The sequence below is a fragment of the Stigmatopora argus genome, chromosome 12, assembly GCF_051989625.1.
Source record: "Stigmatopora argus isolate UIUO_Sarg chromosome 12, RoL_Sarg_1.0, whole genome shotgun sequence".
Classification (NCBI taxonomy): Eukaryota; Metazoa; Chordata; class Actinopteri; order Syngnathiformes; family Syngnathidae; genus Stigmatopora; species Stigmatopora argus.
In genome coordinates, this window is record NC_135398.1 from 1,137,721 (window position 1) to 1,153,893 (window position 16,173).

At 44.9% G+C, this 16,173-nt stretch overlaps 1 protein-coding gene across 1 annotated transcript; it reads left to right on the forward strand.

Annotated features, from left to right (window-relative positions):
- Positions 1 to 343: 343 nt before the first annotated feature.
- On the forward strand, positions 344 to 16,103 carry larp4b (La ribonucleoprotein 4B). Its single transcript, XM_077615215.1, has 17 exons — positions 344 to 1,177; positions 2,762 to 2,895; positions 3,763 to 3,916; positions 4,030 to 4,194; positions 4,863 to 4,941; positions 5,636 to 5,772; positions 5,858 to 5,961; positions 6,464 to 6,574; positions 7,091 to 7,144; positions 7,232 to 7,441; positions 8,549 to 8,652; positions 8,754 to 9,017; positions 9,985 to 10,009; positions 10,092 to 10,271; positions 10,368 to 10,567; positions 10,671 to 10,782; positions 12,691 to 16,103. The coding sequence occupies exons 2-17, from the start codon at positions 2,815 to 2,817 to the stop codon at positions 12,940 to 12,942; spliced, it is 2,232 nt and encodes a 743-aa protein (XP_077471341.1). The 5' UTR covers positions 344 to 1,177; positions 2,762 to 2,814; the 3' UTR covers positions 12,943 to 16,103.
- The last annotated feature ends 70 nt before the right edge of the window (positions 16,104 to 16,173 follow it).

Consider the following 16,173-nt stretch of genomic DNA (forward strand, 5'->3'; position numbering starts at 1 on the left):
TGCAAAACTGGTCATTTGACCAAAGTGTGTAGTAATAATGTTGAATAGCTTTAATTTCACTTGTTGTCATTGAATTTATAGCTAGATAATAATAATTCTGTTTTGTGCATTCAAACGAGCAACATGTTTGTTATGATCTGCGGCGGTAAGATGGCAGCCAATCGGCGGCTGAGTCTTGAAAAGGCCACGCCTTGCTGCCCGATCACGAGTGGGTCCGCGTGCACGGCCATCAAAAAGTAGCCAATTAGAGTTGGCGGCTGACAGCCGTGGTCAAGAAAAAGGCGGGTCGAAAGCGCGAGCCCCCCGCCAAAGCTGTGGGGTTTGCCCTGAATCAGAGATGCTTGTGAAACGAAGAGCATCCACTCTTTAACAGGCAATTCAACGCAACAGCTGTCATCGGTATTGATAACATTTGAGTGATTTAATTGTCTTCACTTCATACGTTACAAAACATTTTGTATTTAATTTTAAGATTTTCGACTCATTTTGAGATGTTCTAAACTTGTGGACGACTTAAGTCTTGTTGGGAAAATTAATGGTCTTATCGACATAGACGATCTTTTGCTGAAAGACGAAAGGGAAAGGAAACGGCGACTTCTCCGTTCCAGAATCCTCCTCTCATATCTTTTCGGGAGTCGAGAGTATCTACCCAGTCGGAAACCGTGACACCTTTATTCCTCGGATTTAACCGATTCTCTTAAATTATTCCATATTCCGGAGTCGATATTGCCGAGCGTTTTGGATATATTCTCTCGCGTTGAAATTGTATAGGCGCCAGATTTATTAAGCACGACTGCACTAAGTTGGGAAGGCAAGCAGGCTAAGCTAGTTAGCTACTTAGCTTCCCTTGCTAACTAGCGCGCAGTGCTGGTAGGCTATACCTCACTTTTCGGGGGGTGGGTGGGGGTATAAATCTATTTTGGGACTTGTCGGCTGACTTGTTACGACTTGCTTAAAGGTCGGATAAGCGTTAACGTGGATGCCCGGTGGCCTACGACGATTATAAACAGCGAGCGTGTTCGACATTACCTGCTGGTTAATACCCTGCGCATTTAGCCCCAGACGTCAGGTGTAGGCCTCAATCCAAACCCCGACGTCTCCTGTCTTCTGCCGCTGCCCAGACTCTCCTCCCCACCCTCTCTGTGTTTGTTGATTATCGGACAGCGAGAGTTGACAGGTGAGTGGCAACCTCTTTATTCGAATAGTTAAAGTAGGTACAAAAGCAACACTCGTTTCAATAACAAAAAAAATGTTTATTGGTCATAGTGAAGTTAGCTTTGAGCGCTAGCCAAATATTAGCTCGATGGGGGTTGGGGGAATCGGGCTAAATCACGCCGGAGGTCGCCATCTTCCATTGGATACAAACGCTAACCACCCCGCGGCTGCTCCTTTAACTTTACCGCATTCTGTTATTACTCCAATCATGTCTTTTCTGCGGTTTGATGTCGCCGTCTGAACGGAAATATTTTGTATTGTGGTTTTCTTGTCTAATCAAAACACGACGTTTCTCTCATTTAACTGCAATGCTGATTCTGGCAAACCCGTTTATAACCCTGACGTTGTTGTGATTAAACTGTAATACAGCATTTAAAAATATTGTTTAAAGTTGTTAAATCTGCCTTACGATATATTAAATGTCCCTTACCAGCTATTGTTACAGCCTGCATTCCAAAAACTGAAGCGTGTCATTATTTTAATAAGCAATGAATCTGTTTGTTTTAATTTTAAACCACATTTTTAGTTACTTGTGCCACCGATTTTTCGGCGTTTCTCCCTTTTATTTGTAATACAGCAAATTTACAGTGGACATTTACTGTTAGGAAGTCAATCTTAAAACTGTCAATTTGTTTCAAAAATAAGCTTTTTGGGGGATTGTCGTCTTTTGACGAAACACCATTTTTATGTTTCGTCAAAAGACGACAATCCCACAAAAAAATAGTGGGAATTTTCAGCCTGGAAGCTGAAATGCAGTGATTTCGGAAAATATTAAGTCAAAGTTGTCTAACAATAAAGCATCAATCAAAATAGTATGGGAGGACCAGTTTGGTGAGCAACCTTGTCCTGGAAAAACCTAGCAGCATTTTTCAACTGCAATAGGCCACCCGTCAAGTTGCGGAGGAGGCCCAGGGCTTGATTTTGAATGGAGACCAGCGTTGGTGGACAAATATTAGATTGGCAGAATGTTTTCTTCTTGCTGTTATTTTATATTCCCAAAATTCTATTTTTTGCCTCCTAACTGGCCATTTAATTCAGTATTCACAGGTCACCATTTGATTCAATCCTGTTTAATAATATATTTTAAGAAGATCAATAGTTTTCTTGTAGTATTATGGTCCAAAAATCAAGTTAATAATTGTATAACTGCCGTCAATGTCCGTGAATGAGTTGAGCTTGATTGTCCCGGTCGGTTGTGGTTAGCTAGCTAGTTAGCTAGAAGCTCCTTCAAAGCGCCCCCATTGGTTAAAATAGTGAATGTGTCGATTAAGATCATTGGGCCGTTCAGTGGGTTTGTCTTTTCTGACGGTGTCATTCCAATCAATGTGAGCTCGAAGGCCGCGTCCGCCCACCTCGTATCTATTCATCGATTACGCAACTATCAATAAAATTGCAAAGGTTACCAAGACCTCCACGTGTACTTTTTGTTTTAACAGATGTGTGCTTGATTTCTTGTTAAGGCGCAGCAGTAAGTAAACCTTGCCCTGATGACGTTTTTTTTCTTTCTCTGTTGTTGTTTTGTTGGTGGTCTGGCGGGGCGCCGTAGACCCCTCGCTGCCACATCGTCTTCTCCCTGAGGAGCCAAAAAGCAGACGGCTCATGACTTCTGATCAGGACACAAAGGTTGTCGCTGAACCACAGGTGCAGCAAGTACAAGAGGCCAAGGACAGCGCTCATTTGGTACGTGGAACATCGAAACAAACACGCTAAATGTCTCGGTGTGGGCTAAATTGGATTTTGCGCTACTCTTAATATTATTGTTGACAAAGGATGTTTTGCTATTTTCTGTTGGGTGCCATTGATGGCGCCAATTCATTTTGATTGTGATGTTTATTGGCCCCGCCCACTCGAAATGAGTTGTTGGCGCCAATGGCATTGACAGATTAAGATTAGGATTAGTTTCAGGGTTCTTATGGGTCACTTCTTTTTGATTTTTGGGTTGCTTTTGCTACATTTTTAGGGCATTCTGGGTTTTCTTTTTCTGGTCTGTTTTGGATTTCTGTTCCATTGGTTTAAGGCAGGGGTCGGCAACCTTTTTGATGGAAAGAGCCATAAACAATTCATATTTTTTTAAATGTTAATCCTTGAGAGCCCTGCTCCGAATTTAAAAGTCAACATACATGAAAATGTGTGCCTTTTTTAGTCACTTCACCACTGTTAAAGTACAAAAAGTCTCTGAATTATTTTGACAACATTGTTACGTTGTTGCTAATCAATGAGTATCAATGAGAAAATTCATGCATAAGAGTGTAATGAAAAAAAAATGATTATAAGGCGCTGGGGTAGTGTCATTGCCATAATTCCAACGTCACGCTCCTATTCCTGCGCTTCCTCACAAGCAGTTTCCATAGTTTACCTCACAGGTTAGTGGAGAGCCATATGCACCCATCAAAAGAGCCAAATGTGGCTCCCGAGCCATAGGTTCCCTACCCCTGGTTTAAGGAGAATTTGTTTTGAAATATTGTGATGCAATTTGGAGGTGTTACGGCTCAATGTTAGCATCCAGTGGCAAAATTCTCGAACGTCATGTGGTGTTCCGGCCCCCAGGATTCCGCCAAGGTTTCGGACCTCAACCCCAATGCCAAAGCATGGGCCACCCGCGTGTTTAGTGTGGACCCCAGCGGCGGTGCCAACAACTGCGCAGCGACCCTGAGGACATGGAAGGACGGCCGCGAGAGCTCCACTCAGCCCGCCACGCAAGGTTGGACCGGCCTCCCCGCTTGTTCAAAAAAAAAATGGACCAATAAGAGGCTCTGTTTTTGATGAGAAGTTTTCCATACATCATTAACTTGTTGGTCTTTTTTTTCTTTGGAGGCTTCGAAGCCAGCGAAGAGGACGACGCTTTCAAAGAGCCACTAATATCTCAACCCGATGAGCCTCCGCCAACGCCGCTAATGTCGTCGGCCCAGCCTCCCGCCTCCGCCGCGCCCGTCGCCACGGAGCCGGCCTACCCGGACTTCTCCGAGCAAGGGCCCGCCGGTAGGCAAGATGTTCTCGCTCGTTGGCTGCTGCTGACGGTTTCGGGCAAACCAATTAGCCGCGTAGTTAACATGGCATTCTAACGTATTTTCTGGTCTAAGTTTAGCCTTGTCGTGCATAAGTTATGATTTTTTTTCTTTGTTAATTGGTTTAACATAGTACAGTGGTCTCAATTTCAGCAAGAAAAAAAAGCTGAACAATATTTTGCAGCTCTTATTGGACATCCAATTGCGTACCGTATTTTCCGCACTAAAAGGCGCCCCCAAAACAACGGCAGTGCACCTTTTATATTGGTAAATCTTTAGATAAAATTCCCTTCAGCACAGCTCCATCTAGTGGATGTATAACACAATCCCATACTGCTTATAGTCCGGTCCGGTGGGCCTTGTATAGAATGAAAATAATTTTGGGATCGGCTATTCATTGAGGTTGCGCATAATAGTGTGGAAAATATGGTAATATGGGAAAAAATGCAAATAAAAAAATGCTATTATTATAGATAATCCTCAAAAAAATTAATGGTCTTGACCAAGTACTGCTCAAATGCAGACATCCTCGTTCAAATATATTTGGTGTCAATCGTTGTCAAGAGCAGTGAATGAGTTATTAGCAAATAACGACAAGCCAACAATGAAGTTGAATGATTAAAGTATTTTTTGTGCTTACAGTGAGCGATTCCCAGCCTGAAAATCCCCAGGAAAGTTTGAGGGAGCACCTGAAAAAAGCTCTGGAGTTTTGTCTTTCTCGGTAAGTGCTGCTCGTGCATCCTTTTAGCTAACGTTGCTCATTTCCATCACACTCTCAACTCATTCAGGATGTTTATTATTAGCAGAGATGCTCCAAAATCGAGCCTGATAATTTTCAGAGTCGGGGAGGGAAAAGATGTACCGTGTTTATTCGAGTATAACGTGCAAAATTTTGTACCAAAAAACTGCAGCAAAGCTATAAATGAATCCCAGTGAAACACTGCCCTCTGCTGGTGAAAAAGTCCCATCCACAGCCGTAATGTGTAATGGGAGACGTAAAACCTGTCTTTGTCCACCGGATGGCGATAATCTACCTTCTTTTACAAAAGCCAGCCCTCTCCAAATAGCATTCGCTTATAGTTTATAGGGTAATAGTGGTAAAAAAAATAACAATTAAAGTTGCTTTTTGGGGGATTTTGTAACTTGTTTTTTTTTTTTCGTATCTCGAGTCCATATAAAAAATATTACCTAACCTAAAAATACCAATTTGTAGTCACAAATTAAGTTATATTTGAATAAATACGGTATTTAGCTGTCATTGGCAGGGATGGAATTATCCCTGCCGACCCTCCCAGTCAAACTGTCAGTCACCGGAACCAAATAAGGAAAAGGAATCTGCTTGCCACATCAACGATGAGGTCGCTTTGCCGCTCAGCAGATTTAGCAAACCCGCGTTCTGGTGTGTGTCTTCCTAGGGAGAACCTGGCCAGTGACATTTACCTCATCTCGCAAATGGACAGCGACCAGTACGTGCCAATCGTGACGGTGGCCAACCTGGATCACATCAAAAAACTCGGCACGGACATGGAGCTCATCGTGGACATTTTACGCTGTGAGTGTCGCGAGAGTGAACCGGCACGGGCTCGCTTCCAACTTCCAGCTCGCTCAACCATTCGGATGTTGACGTTCTTTTCCAGCTCTGCCGTTGGTCCAGGTGGACGAGAAGGGAGAGAAGGTGCGGCCCAACCAGAACCGCTGCATCGTGATCCTCCGAGAAGTTCCTGAGAGCACGCCCGTCGACGTGAGTGCAAACGGGTGGCGTCCGGTGGACGTTTGCGCATTCTGGCTAGCCGACGGCGACTACTCGTGGTTCAGAATCTCGTGGAGGGGATGCACATTTTTACTGGCAGTCAATGATCAGATGAAGTCGGAGGCCCGGGAGTGCAAAATTGTAAAATTGAAAATGCCATTTGTGATGAAATTGGATGGGAATGCTAAGATGGCGATGGATAAACTCATCTGATCTCGGGTCATTCTTTTTTTTATGTTGGGGCGATTCCTGTTGATTTTTGGACCATTTCTTTAAAAAAAAAAATGACCACCTATAGAGGTTCCCAAATAGATACTGGTTTGGCTGTGCATTTATCTTTGTAGAACCGCAAATGTTACATCATTTATTTTAAGTTCATTTTGGGCGGATGTCTACTCTTTGTTAGCATTAGCCTAAGGTCAATATCTTCACAGAATACTGTAACTGCAGAGTGGATTTTACAGTTGAACTTATTATTTTTTTCGCCCTCCAGGAGGTGGAAGCTCTTTTTAAGGGAGACAGTCTACCGAAGTTCATCAACTGTGAATTTGCCTACAACGACAACTGGTTCATCACCTTTGAGTCAGAAGCAGATGCACAACAGGTAAAAGCAGCGCTCACTACTCTTTAAGCAACCAAACGGACCACGGCTGTAATCGGTCCGGATGAATTTATTCGCTAGGAACCGTCTGAGGAAAAGCAATTTTGAATAAAGGTTAAGATCTCAGAGAATTTCAGGTCTGGTTCAGGCTCAGGCTAAAGATCTCACATCTAATCTTGACCATTTTATCCAAGCATTTTACCCATTTCGATGAAAAAAAATCTTTTGAATATAAAGTGTCCTATTCTTGTAAATTTATATCCTGAACAACAACAATTTGCCATTGATGCCGATGGACGTCTAAGCCATTTGAACTGGGAGCAAATGAACAACTAATGCCATTTTCAACAGATTGGATGTCCACTATTGTAACTCAGTAAAAAATCACAGCAAACGAATACAAATAGACACGTAGTTGGACATCTATCATCGTCCATGGCGCTGAAAGAGTTAACTTTTAACACCCCTAGTGTTAATCTGTCTGTACTCTGATTTAAAGATTGTGTTTTCTTGTCCCAGGCATATCAGTACCTCCGTGAGGAAGTGAAAACCTTTCAAGGGAAGCCTATCAAGGTGAGCCACATCGAATGGACATTGTCCGGCCCTCGGGTGAACGTAAACCCGCCGCTAGTGTGTGACGGCGTGTTTTCTGCGTGGCAGGCAAGAATAAAAGCAAAGGCGATCGCCCTCAACACGTTCATGCCAAAGAACGGCTACCGGCCAGTGGAGGTGAACCCGTACGCGCAGCAGCGTTACACGGCGTCTTACTACATCCCGCCGGTGTACAGCCCCCAGCAGCAGTTCCCCCTGTACAGCCTCATCACGCCGCAGGCCTGGTCGGCCACGCACAGCTTCATCGACCCCGCGCTGGTAACAATTCATTTGTCCGTGTTGGCGTCAGTTTATCGTAAATGGCTAGATTTGAGATATGGGTGATGGAATTGTTTGGCAATCTAGGGGTTAAAGTCAACAAAGCACGTGCAGTGAAATAATAGTGCCATTTTCAAACAACCTCAACGAATATTCATTCACCTAGCTAAAATGGATTGAATGTATTCAAGCGATAAACTCATTGAAATTCAGTGAAAGTGTTAATATAAAGATGGAAATTAGCCTTTGGCTATAAGCTTAAATATTTACATGTACCGTATTTTCACGACTATAAGGCGCACTTAAAAGTCTTACATTTTGTCCAAAATAGACAGGGCGCCTTATAATCCAGTGCGCTTTATATATGGACCAATACTAAAATTGTGATCACCATAAAATCAAATAAATCAGTGGATAGGGTACACCATCCTCTACAGCTCTCACAACTACGGCAAGCAGCCCCCGACTCGACTATTTTCCCCGTCGAAAAAGTACTGCGCAGTGACTGCTGGGATATATACTTCTTTTGTCAATACACCCAATGGATTGTGGCCTGCATACATCGACATCAACACAGCTTTACGAAGCATGGAAGGCAGCGTTGGAATAGTTACGCTAGCTACTAGCTAGCTACTATTTGCGAATGGATTGTGGCCGCCTGGACGAACGTATAAAACTCATCGTTTTCAATGACTCGTTTGGACAATTGTTCAATTCGGACACAGAAAATGAGGACTTTGATGGATTTGTGGGTGATGATGACGTGAGTACATTGTAAAATGGCTCTATAAAGTACAACCGAACTCAGTTTTGCTTCCGTTGCCTTTTTAAAAACTTGTTTTTAGCGTGTGTCCATATGTTTAAGCTGGTGTATGTTTTGCCATGCCTGGCTGCGTCTTTAAAAACGGTGCGTCCTTTTGTGTGTGTCAAATACAGAAATAGCACTCGTTACTGACACTGCGGCTTAAAATGCGATGCGCCATATAGTCGTGAAAATACGGTATATGTTCATTAGTATGTATTGTGCCTTTATTAAATCAATCAAACTCAATTCATGCACACACAGAAATTATGTGTATCACTAAAGTTTTTTTTATTTTTTTTTAGGTTGCTCCATTTCACAACAACCAATTCATCAATGGGTTCACATCAGCCACGTTCAAACCAGCGACCACTCCCGTCACCGTACGACACCACTCTCCCCGGACCAGGTGGGCGTTCGACTTCCTCCTCAAGAAGTCGAGCCGAAAACGCCATCTGCTTTTACCGAGACGAATAAACGCCATTTCCTTTTGCCCTTTTGCCCCCGCAGAAACCACAGCAAGCCGCACCTGAGGCCGGGGCTCCCCACCGCCGAGCGCACGGGGCTCCTGGAGAGTCCCGCCCTCTTTCCCAGCTTCCCCAGCGACAGACTGAACGGCATCCGCAGTAGCCCCCCCGCGCGCTTTCCCGTCAGCCAACCCAGGAGCAGGTTGCCCGCCGCCGCCGCCTTTCCCCGCCGGGAGACGGCGGGCACCGGCCGAGTGTCCGACTTTGGCGCCGCCGACTACTCTTCCCTGGGAATGGGGCGAGGAAGGTAACCCGCTGCTAGTTTCAGTGTTGCTACTAGTAATATGACAAACTCCCAAAGTTAGATTAGAACTTTATTTCATCCAGTATTGGGGAAATTTCTTGGTTGCAGTAGCAAGACAGACACACAAGACATTGTAGACCTAGTAAAAAAAACTGGAGCCACACAGGAAGTCCACACGGTGATTCATATGAGTTTGCGTTTGATTTATTTTTTAAGGGACAGAACGTATTAATGAACATATTTATATTCAGGTTAATGAACATCTACCGTAACTTCTCGCATATAAGCTGCCCCTGCGTATAAGCCACACCCTTGAAATTGGCTTAAAATTGTTGAATTTTACAATTTCTCGCATATAAACTGCCCCTGCGTATAAGCCACACCCTTAAAATAGGCTTAAAATTGTTGAATTTTACAATTTTTCTCGTATAAGCCGCCCCCCGATTCACCATTTTCACCTCCATATTTATGGTTTTAATCGGGAGTACAAATGTGTTACTTTGAAGGGAAATTTTTTAATCATCACACATGGTATTTCTGAGGTACTGTATGAATCAAAAACACATTATTAGGGTCAATATCATAAGGAATTATTTCATGCAGTAATGGTTGAAACCTAAAATAACCAACAAATAGTTAATGTTACTTTGCCGACATCCACTGGTGAAAAAGAGTATAGCAAGTGTTGTGCGCATATAAGCTGTACCCATGATTCATTTTTTTGAGTTACAAATACGGCTTATATGCAAGAAAATACGGTATATGCAAGATTATAGCCGAGGGCTATTTTCCATTTTTAGTCCCTTGTGTAGGTTGAAGATAAACAATGACACATCAAATAGCCAATGTACGCGTGTCTGAGATACTTTTATTAGATTGGCTAAAAGGGCCAAATATTGGCTGTTTTTTCCACTTTGTTTCAAATAATCAAGGTATTGTCTATCCCTTTAATGTCATCTTTTTTTTCTAGGAAAAAGAGGGACGAAAAGTTTACAGTAAGTCAAATTTAAGATGCCATTTTATGGATTGTGGATCTGCCGCCCGCCATTGACCATGAAATGACTTTTGCGTGACCAGCGAGTGACGGCTCAATCGCCGCCGCCGCCCGCACCCAAAGCGCCGTCTCCGAGCTTCGAGTTGGGCATGTCCAGTTTCCCCCCGTTGCCCGGAGCCGCCGGGCATCTCAAAAGCGAGGACATCTTCGACAACCGGCTGGCCGGCGCCGCCGCCGTGGTCGCCGCAGCCCCCAAAGACCGAGTACGTAACTTGCTTCCTGGCGGTCTTTTTAAAAACAAGTTCAAGGGTTGTTCCGATTTTCCTCAAAGACTAATTTTGTTGAAACGTATTTCGCAGAATGCTAGCGCGGACTCCAGTCCCGGAGCGACCCCCTCGTCGGTCGGCCCCAAAGAGCCTCTTCGGAGCCCCCCTTCCGCCACGTCCTCCTCTGCGATGCCCGCGGGCTACCTGTCTTCGCCCGCCACGCCCACCCAGTCGGCGGCATCCAGCTGGGCCCCCGCCGTCTGCTCGCCACCGCCTCCTTCCCTCCCAGCAGAGTAAGAACCACCTTGAATAAAAGCACTGGACTGGTGAAACGTCAAAAATAAAATGTTTTTCTGTTCATAAATCCATGGTTATGGTTGTTTTTCTCCATTTCAGGGATGCGAGGGTATCCGAGGGGAAGCCCAAGGAGGTTCCGCCATTGGTGGAGCGAGTTCCCGGTACTCTGTCGACAACCAGCAAGTCGGTGCAAGTCAACGGCGCCGCTACGGTAAGTTCGCAATCAACTTATTGACAATTATACACTTTCAGTTCATGTCTATTGCTCTCAATAGGTGTAGGGCACATGTGTCAAAGTGGCGGTCCAGGGGCTAAATCTGGCCCGCCGCATCATTTTGTGTGGCCCGGGAAAGTAAATGATGAGTGCCGACTTTCTGTTTTAGGATCAAATTCAAATGAAGAGTATAGATTTATCTTACATTTCCTGATTTTTCCCCTTTGTAAATCAATAATTGTAAATGTTTCAATCCATTTTTTCTGTGTTTTTAGTTCAAAAATCATTTTGTAGAATCTAAAAATATATTAAAAAATGGTAAAATAAACATTGTTTTAGATCTATAAAAAAACTGAATATTCAGGGCTTTTAATCGATTTATAAAAAAAAAAATCTAAATATTATATCTAAAATGGTCCGGCCCACATGAAATCAAGTTGAGGTTAAAGCGGCCTGCGAACCAACCCGACCGAGTCTGACACCCTTGGTGTAGGGAGAGTAAATGAGTTAAACTAACGATAACTTTCAAATCCTCTGTAGCAAAGTATTAGATTCTACGTACATATTTGGCTCTTGAGCGTATCTGTCTGTTGGCCATTCAAATTTGGCGCATTTAGTTTTTTGTTACAATAATCAGTTTTCTTTTCCCCCGTTGGATTTTTTGTGGTTAATTTTAAAGGCCTTTGGCAAAGATTTTACATCAGAACTTTTTGTTTTTCATTTTCATTAATAATGAAAACTTTTTTTTAATTATTAATGAAAACAGCTCAATTACCCCAACTAAAGTATACTATATTTTTGTCCATTTTTTTTCTCACTTTAATTCATGTAGTTCAGGGGTGCTCACACTTTGCACCAATATCTTTTCAATAAGCCAACCAACCCCCTGCGACCTACTTTCTTGTTGGGGTTAGAATTCAGGGTTGGGCAAAGCGAACCTGCGGGTGGGTGGCTGTGTGGCTGCACATTTTAGCTCCACAGACACAGAGTTGAAGTGACGGGGGATGGGCTTCTAAAACAAGAAGCACCTGACGGCAATCCACTGATTGCACCTTTTGGACCACACTTTTGCGGACAGGTTTCCTCTTTCCAAGTTGGAAGCAAAGCACCCACTTTGTGGAATAGTTTGCATACCCCTCTTAAATGAAGGCCTCATTTTATGAAATGCTACGTCTTCATATGTCCATCCAATGCTTCAACTTCATCAAGGTGCTCTTAAATGGGTCCAAATGTCAAAAGTCTGCAACGTTTTAAATAGGTCCCAAAAAAGTCTTGGACTGGCTTTGACATTCTACACCAGGGTGGGGAAAACGGTCTTCGAGGGTCGCTGTGGGTGCTCGTTTTTGGTCCGCAGTGGAAGCGGCGGGGGTTGGGATTCTGAAAGCAGAAGCACCTGACTGCAATCTACTGATTGAACATACCAGATTTAGGGAAAGGTATCACATGGGACTTATTGCGTAGGTTTTCCAACTTCATACCTGTCAACCTCTGCCGATAACTGCCCTTATAAATGATTATGATTCCCCTTACAAACCCCAAAAAAACCTTACAAACACCGTACAAGTCGTACGGTGTTTGTAAGGTTTTTGGGGGGTTTGTAAGGGGAATCATAATCATTTATAAGGGCAGTTATCGGCAGAGTTTGACAGGTATGCTGTAGTTCAATCTACGTATTGGGCAGCCCTTATGTAGTGTTTTGTAAATGACGCAAATAGTCACATAGCCTCTAAATCCGATGCCCTGAAGGTCCTCTATCCAGCCTCCCTCCCCCAACACACCAAAATATAAAAAAATAGCATCGTTATCGGGCTTCGGGTTGGATTCAGGTGTGCCAGAGGAAGGAGGGAGATGTGGAAAACCGATCGGACACCGGAGTTGGTGCTAAAGTATTTGTCCCGCCCTCAGGAGCAGAGGAAGCCTTCCTACGCCGAGATCTGCCAGCGGGCCAAGGAGCCCCCCACTAACCTCGCCCCCATCACGCAGTCTTCCGCCCCCAAGGAAGCCAAGCCAGCGGGCGCCGACCCGCCGGCCGAGGAGAGGAAGTGCCCCGGCGAGGCGGAGACGTGCCCGCCCTCGTCCAAGGGGAGACCCCCGCGGGACGCCCGGCGACCGGCCGGCCGCTGGGCCTCGCCGCCACCGCCCAAATCCCCTCAGTAAGGAGGGCCCGGGTGACCTCCCCTTCCTCCTCCCCCCTTCCTCCTCGTCCTCCTCTTCTTCCTCCTTCCTCCATCTCTTCCTTCCGCTCTTCTCCGTCGACGCCTCGGGAAAGACGCCACCAGGGCTACTCCGTTCTTCTCCTCCGACGCGGGCAAATGGGAAAACCCGTTTTCTGGATCAGGGCTCGCAGACGAAAAGCACTTTACCGTGCACGTAAAGCACCGTCTCATTTATTTTTTATCCTTCCCCATCGGATCCCTAAACCCCGCCCCCGGCCCCTCCCCCCCGACCGAACGCCTTCCCTTTCTTTTAACGATCGCTCATTTTCGGCGACGAGGTGGCGAAAACTCGGGAAACACGGACTTTTAATGCCAACGGCGGGCATAGAACGGCGACTTTATTTTGTTTTCTCAGACGCGGACCCCCTGGCGAGTCGTCGGTGCAAAACTCCCGTTTAAAAAAATGTCAACAAAAAAAGGAAAAAAAAATGCGATTGGAAAATTAGCGCACCGGTCGCCGTTGACGTCCGGTCCGTTCAAAGTGGGAATGAACGTCCCACTTGAAACGGATCGGACGTCCACGAGTGGTAAACTCACTTGGAGAGTTTTAATTTCGTTTTTAAGAGCCGCACGATTGGACGTCAGTCAGTCACCGTCCGTTCTATGCCCCTTCTCGTTTCTCCCTGCAGAAGGTGGTAAAATTCCCAGAATTCCCAGAATTCGCAACCCTCGGCCTAAGCGACACTGTGAGCGATAGGAAAATATTGGCATTTTGTTTGTTTTGTTCTCCTTTCATACCCTTTTTTTAACATCTCCGTTCATCGGCAGCCACCGAGTTTAAACGCTCAGTTCCGCTCTTTGTCGGACACTTAGCCGCGTTAGCGAGACGTCGAGCGACGCCGCACAAAAACGAACGGCGATCGCCTTTCCAAGGCATTTGACGGCCTTCACGGGAGGTTTTTTTGGGGGGGGGGGGGCGGCAGTAAACGGGGAAGAGCGCGCTCACGACTTTGTTAGCTTCTTTCGTTGGGTTAGCGGGAACTCCAGCGCTAGCGAGATTAGAAAGGGGAGGCGCTTTTGCGAGACGTAGATAATTTGACAGAAGATGCGGCTAATTATTAAGCTTCTCTATCCAGAATTCTGACTTTTTTGACAGAAGGCGTTGGACGTCAGTAGACGAGGATCGCGCGTGGAGCTTTGTTAGCGGTTTCGTTCCAATAGCGGTTAGCCTAGCGCGGTAAGGTCCAATCGGGAGGCCCCTTAACGACTTTGTGCGTCTCTCGCGTTCACGAAATGCCTCATTTGCTTTCCATTGACGATTTGACTCCGAAGTTGCGTTAGAAAGGTCTTGAAGTATCTTTTTTGTTGTTGTTGTTGTTGTTGTTAAAGGAAAGCCTGCTAGCATTCGGATGACAGCAGACCAGGAAATGAGGATCTAACTTTGTTGGCGTCGCTAGCGTCTTTCCTACGGATGTCGCTAATCCCTGCGCTAGGTGAGCCTTTACCACTTTGTCGCTCACGTCCGCCAGATGCGTTCATTTGACCTCGACTCGACCATTCGCTACGCTAGCCCGGCGCGAAAGGGATTTCGGGCGTTGGACTTTTTTTCGGGATGAAAGATTGCAAGTGTTTGGATGACGGCGGACGAGGAAACGAGGGTGCCGTGCCTTCTCTCGGCTTTTGGGTTGCTGTATTTCGTGTTGAAGGTAGATGGCGATAGAGAGTTAGAAAAAAAAGCGTCTTGTAGCAGCTCGTAAGGCAGCGTAGAACGTCCCGACACGACCGTGAGTGACGTCTTCCGCCCAGCAAGAAAAGATGAGGGAAAACTTCTGGGTTCTTTTTTTTTTTCTTTTTTCCTTCTTTTTAAGGACTGATGCACTGGGATGGTTCGGTTCTTTTGCTACCCCCCAACCCCCAAAAAAAGCCGTACAGAAGACGCACATTTCTCGAGTTGTGCGCCGCATTCACCTTTTCCCCTCGGTTGAGAATTCGCAAAAGATTTCCACCCAGTGCTTGTTGAGAAACTTGAATTTTATTTGAACTTGAAATGTGACTTTGCCTTAACTTTTATACCAGACGAGCATAGTGTATCTGTGGCCCCGCCCCCTCCTCCGCTAATAAACACAATATTGAGGCACGAAAGGCAGAGTGCATATAAGTCAACGTTTTTTTTGTTTTTTGTTTCTTTTTGCCCTTTTTTATACCAAAAAAAAGAATCGTTTAGATTCAGGTTTTTTTTTTTTGGCGGGCGAAAGTTAAACGTGTAAATGCAAACAGTCGATACTGTATTAAATATTATGCACTTTGAGGTGTGTGCTTTGCTTGTACAGTTGTAAATACTCAGAGTGAAGAAAATATAAGAGGTACCTAAAAAAAAAAAAAATCTATTAATGTCGCTAACGAGCTGGATGTAGGATTTAAACGAGAAAAAAAATGACTCAATGTTGTGCTTTTTGGACCCTTTTTTTTTTTTCTTCTAATTTGACTTTTTTTGGAGTGTGATGTTTGACCAACTGTATATTTTTGGTTCTGTTACGCTTGTTTTCATTCCATCGACACGTGGGCGCGTTCGTCTTGTTTACACGCCAGGAAAAAAAAAACAAAAAATCAAAAAATGTACTCAAGCGGTTTGATTTTTCCAGGTTCGCGTCACCGGTTAAAGTTTAACGCACGCGAATCGCTTCTCTGATTTTTAACTCGTCGACGGCGACGGTCGTCCAATTCGGTTCAAATGGACGTCCGGCGCCGTCCGATCTTTCTCCGCGTCTCCGATTTTTTTTGTTTACGGTTGCCACAAAAAAAGCACATTTGGAGATCATGCCTTAACGTTTGTCCGCTTAGGAACATTGAAACGTGGTCGTCATCTCGCAAGATGGCCGCCCGATAGGCCCGTTTTTTGACGATGGTGTCGGTATGGCGACTGGGAAAAAATGTTTCGTCTCTCACTGTGGTTTCACTTGGTTAGCGCGAGTGAGCCTACGTGCTAGCGGACGTCGAAACGCACCTTTACTCGTTTTGCTCTCGTTCTTTTTTTGTTGACCGTTCGTTCTTCAGTGTGAGACTGGAATCAAGTGCGTGGAGATAATTTAAGTTGTGTCAGGATGTTCAATTTGGAGGAAATAAATGTAGCTTACTGGAAAATAAACATTTAGGCACTGTTAAGTGGAATGTCTCTTGTCTTTTGTCTGCGTTAGCCTTCATTTAAACCAGGGGTAGGGAACCTATGGCTCGG

Coding starts and splice junctions, on each gene's coding strand:
- larp4b (XM_077615215.1), top strand. CDS start 2,815: ATGACTTCTGATCAGGACACAAAGGTTGTCGCTGAACCACAGGTGCAG. Junction 4,195..4,862: donor CTCCGAGCAAGGGCCCGCCG/GTAGGCAAGATG, acceptor TTGTGCTTACAG/TGAGCGATTCCCAGCCTGAA. Junction 7,442..8,548: donor GCTTCATCGACCCCGCGCTG/GTAACAATTCAT, acceptor ATTTTTTTTTAG/GTTGCTCCATTTCACAACAA.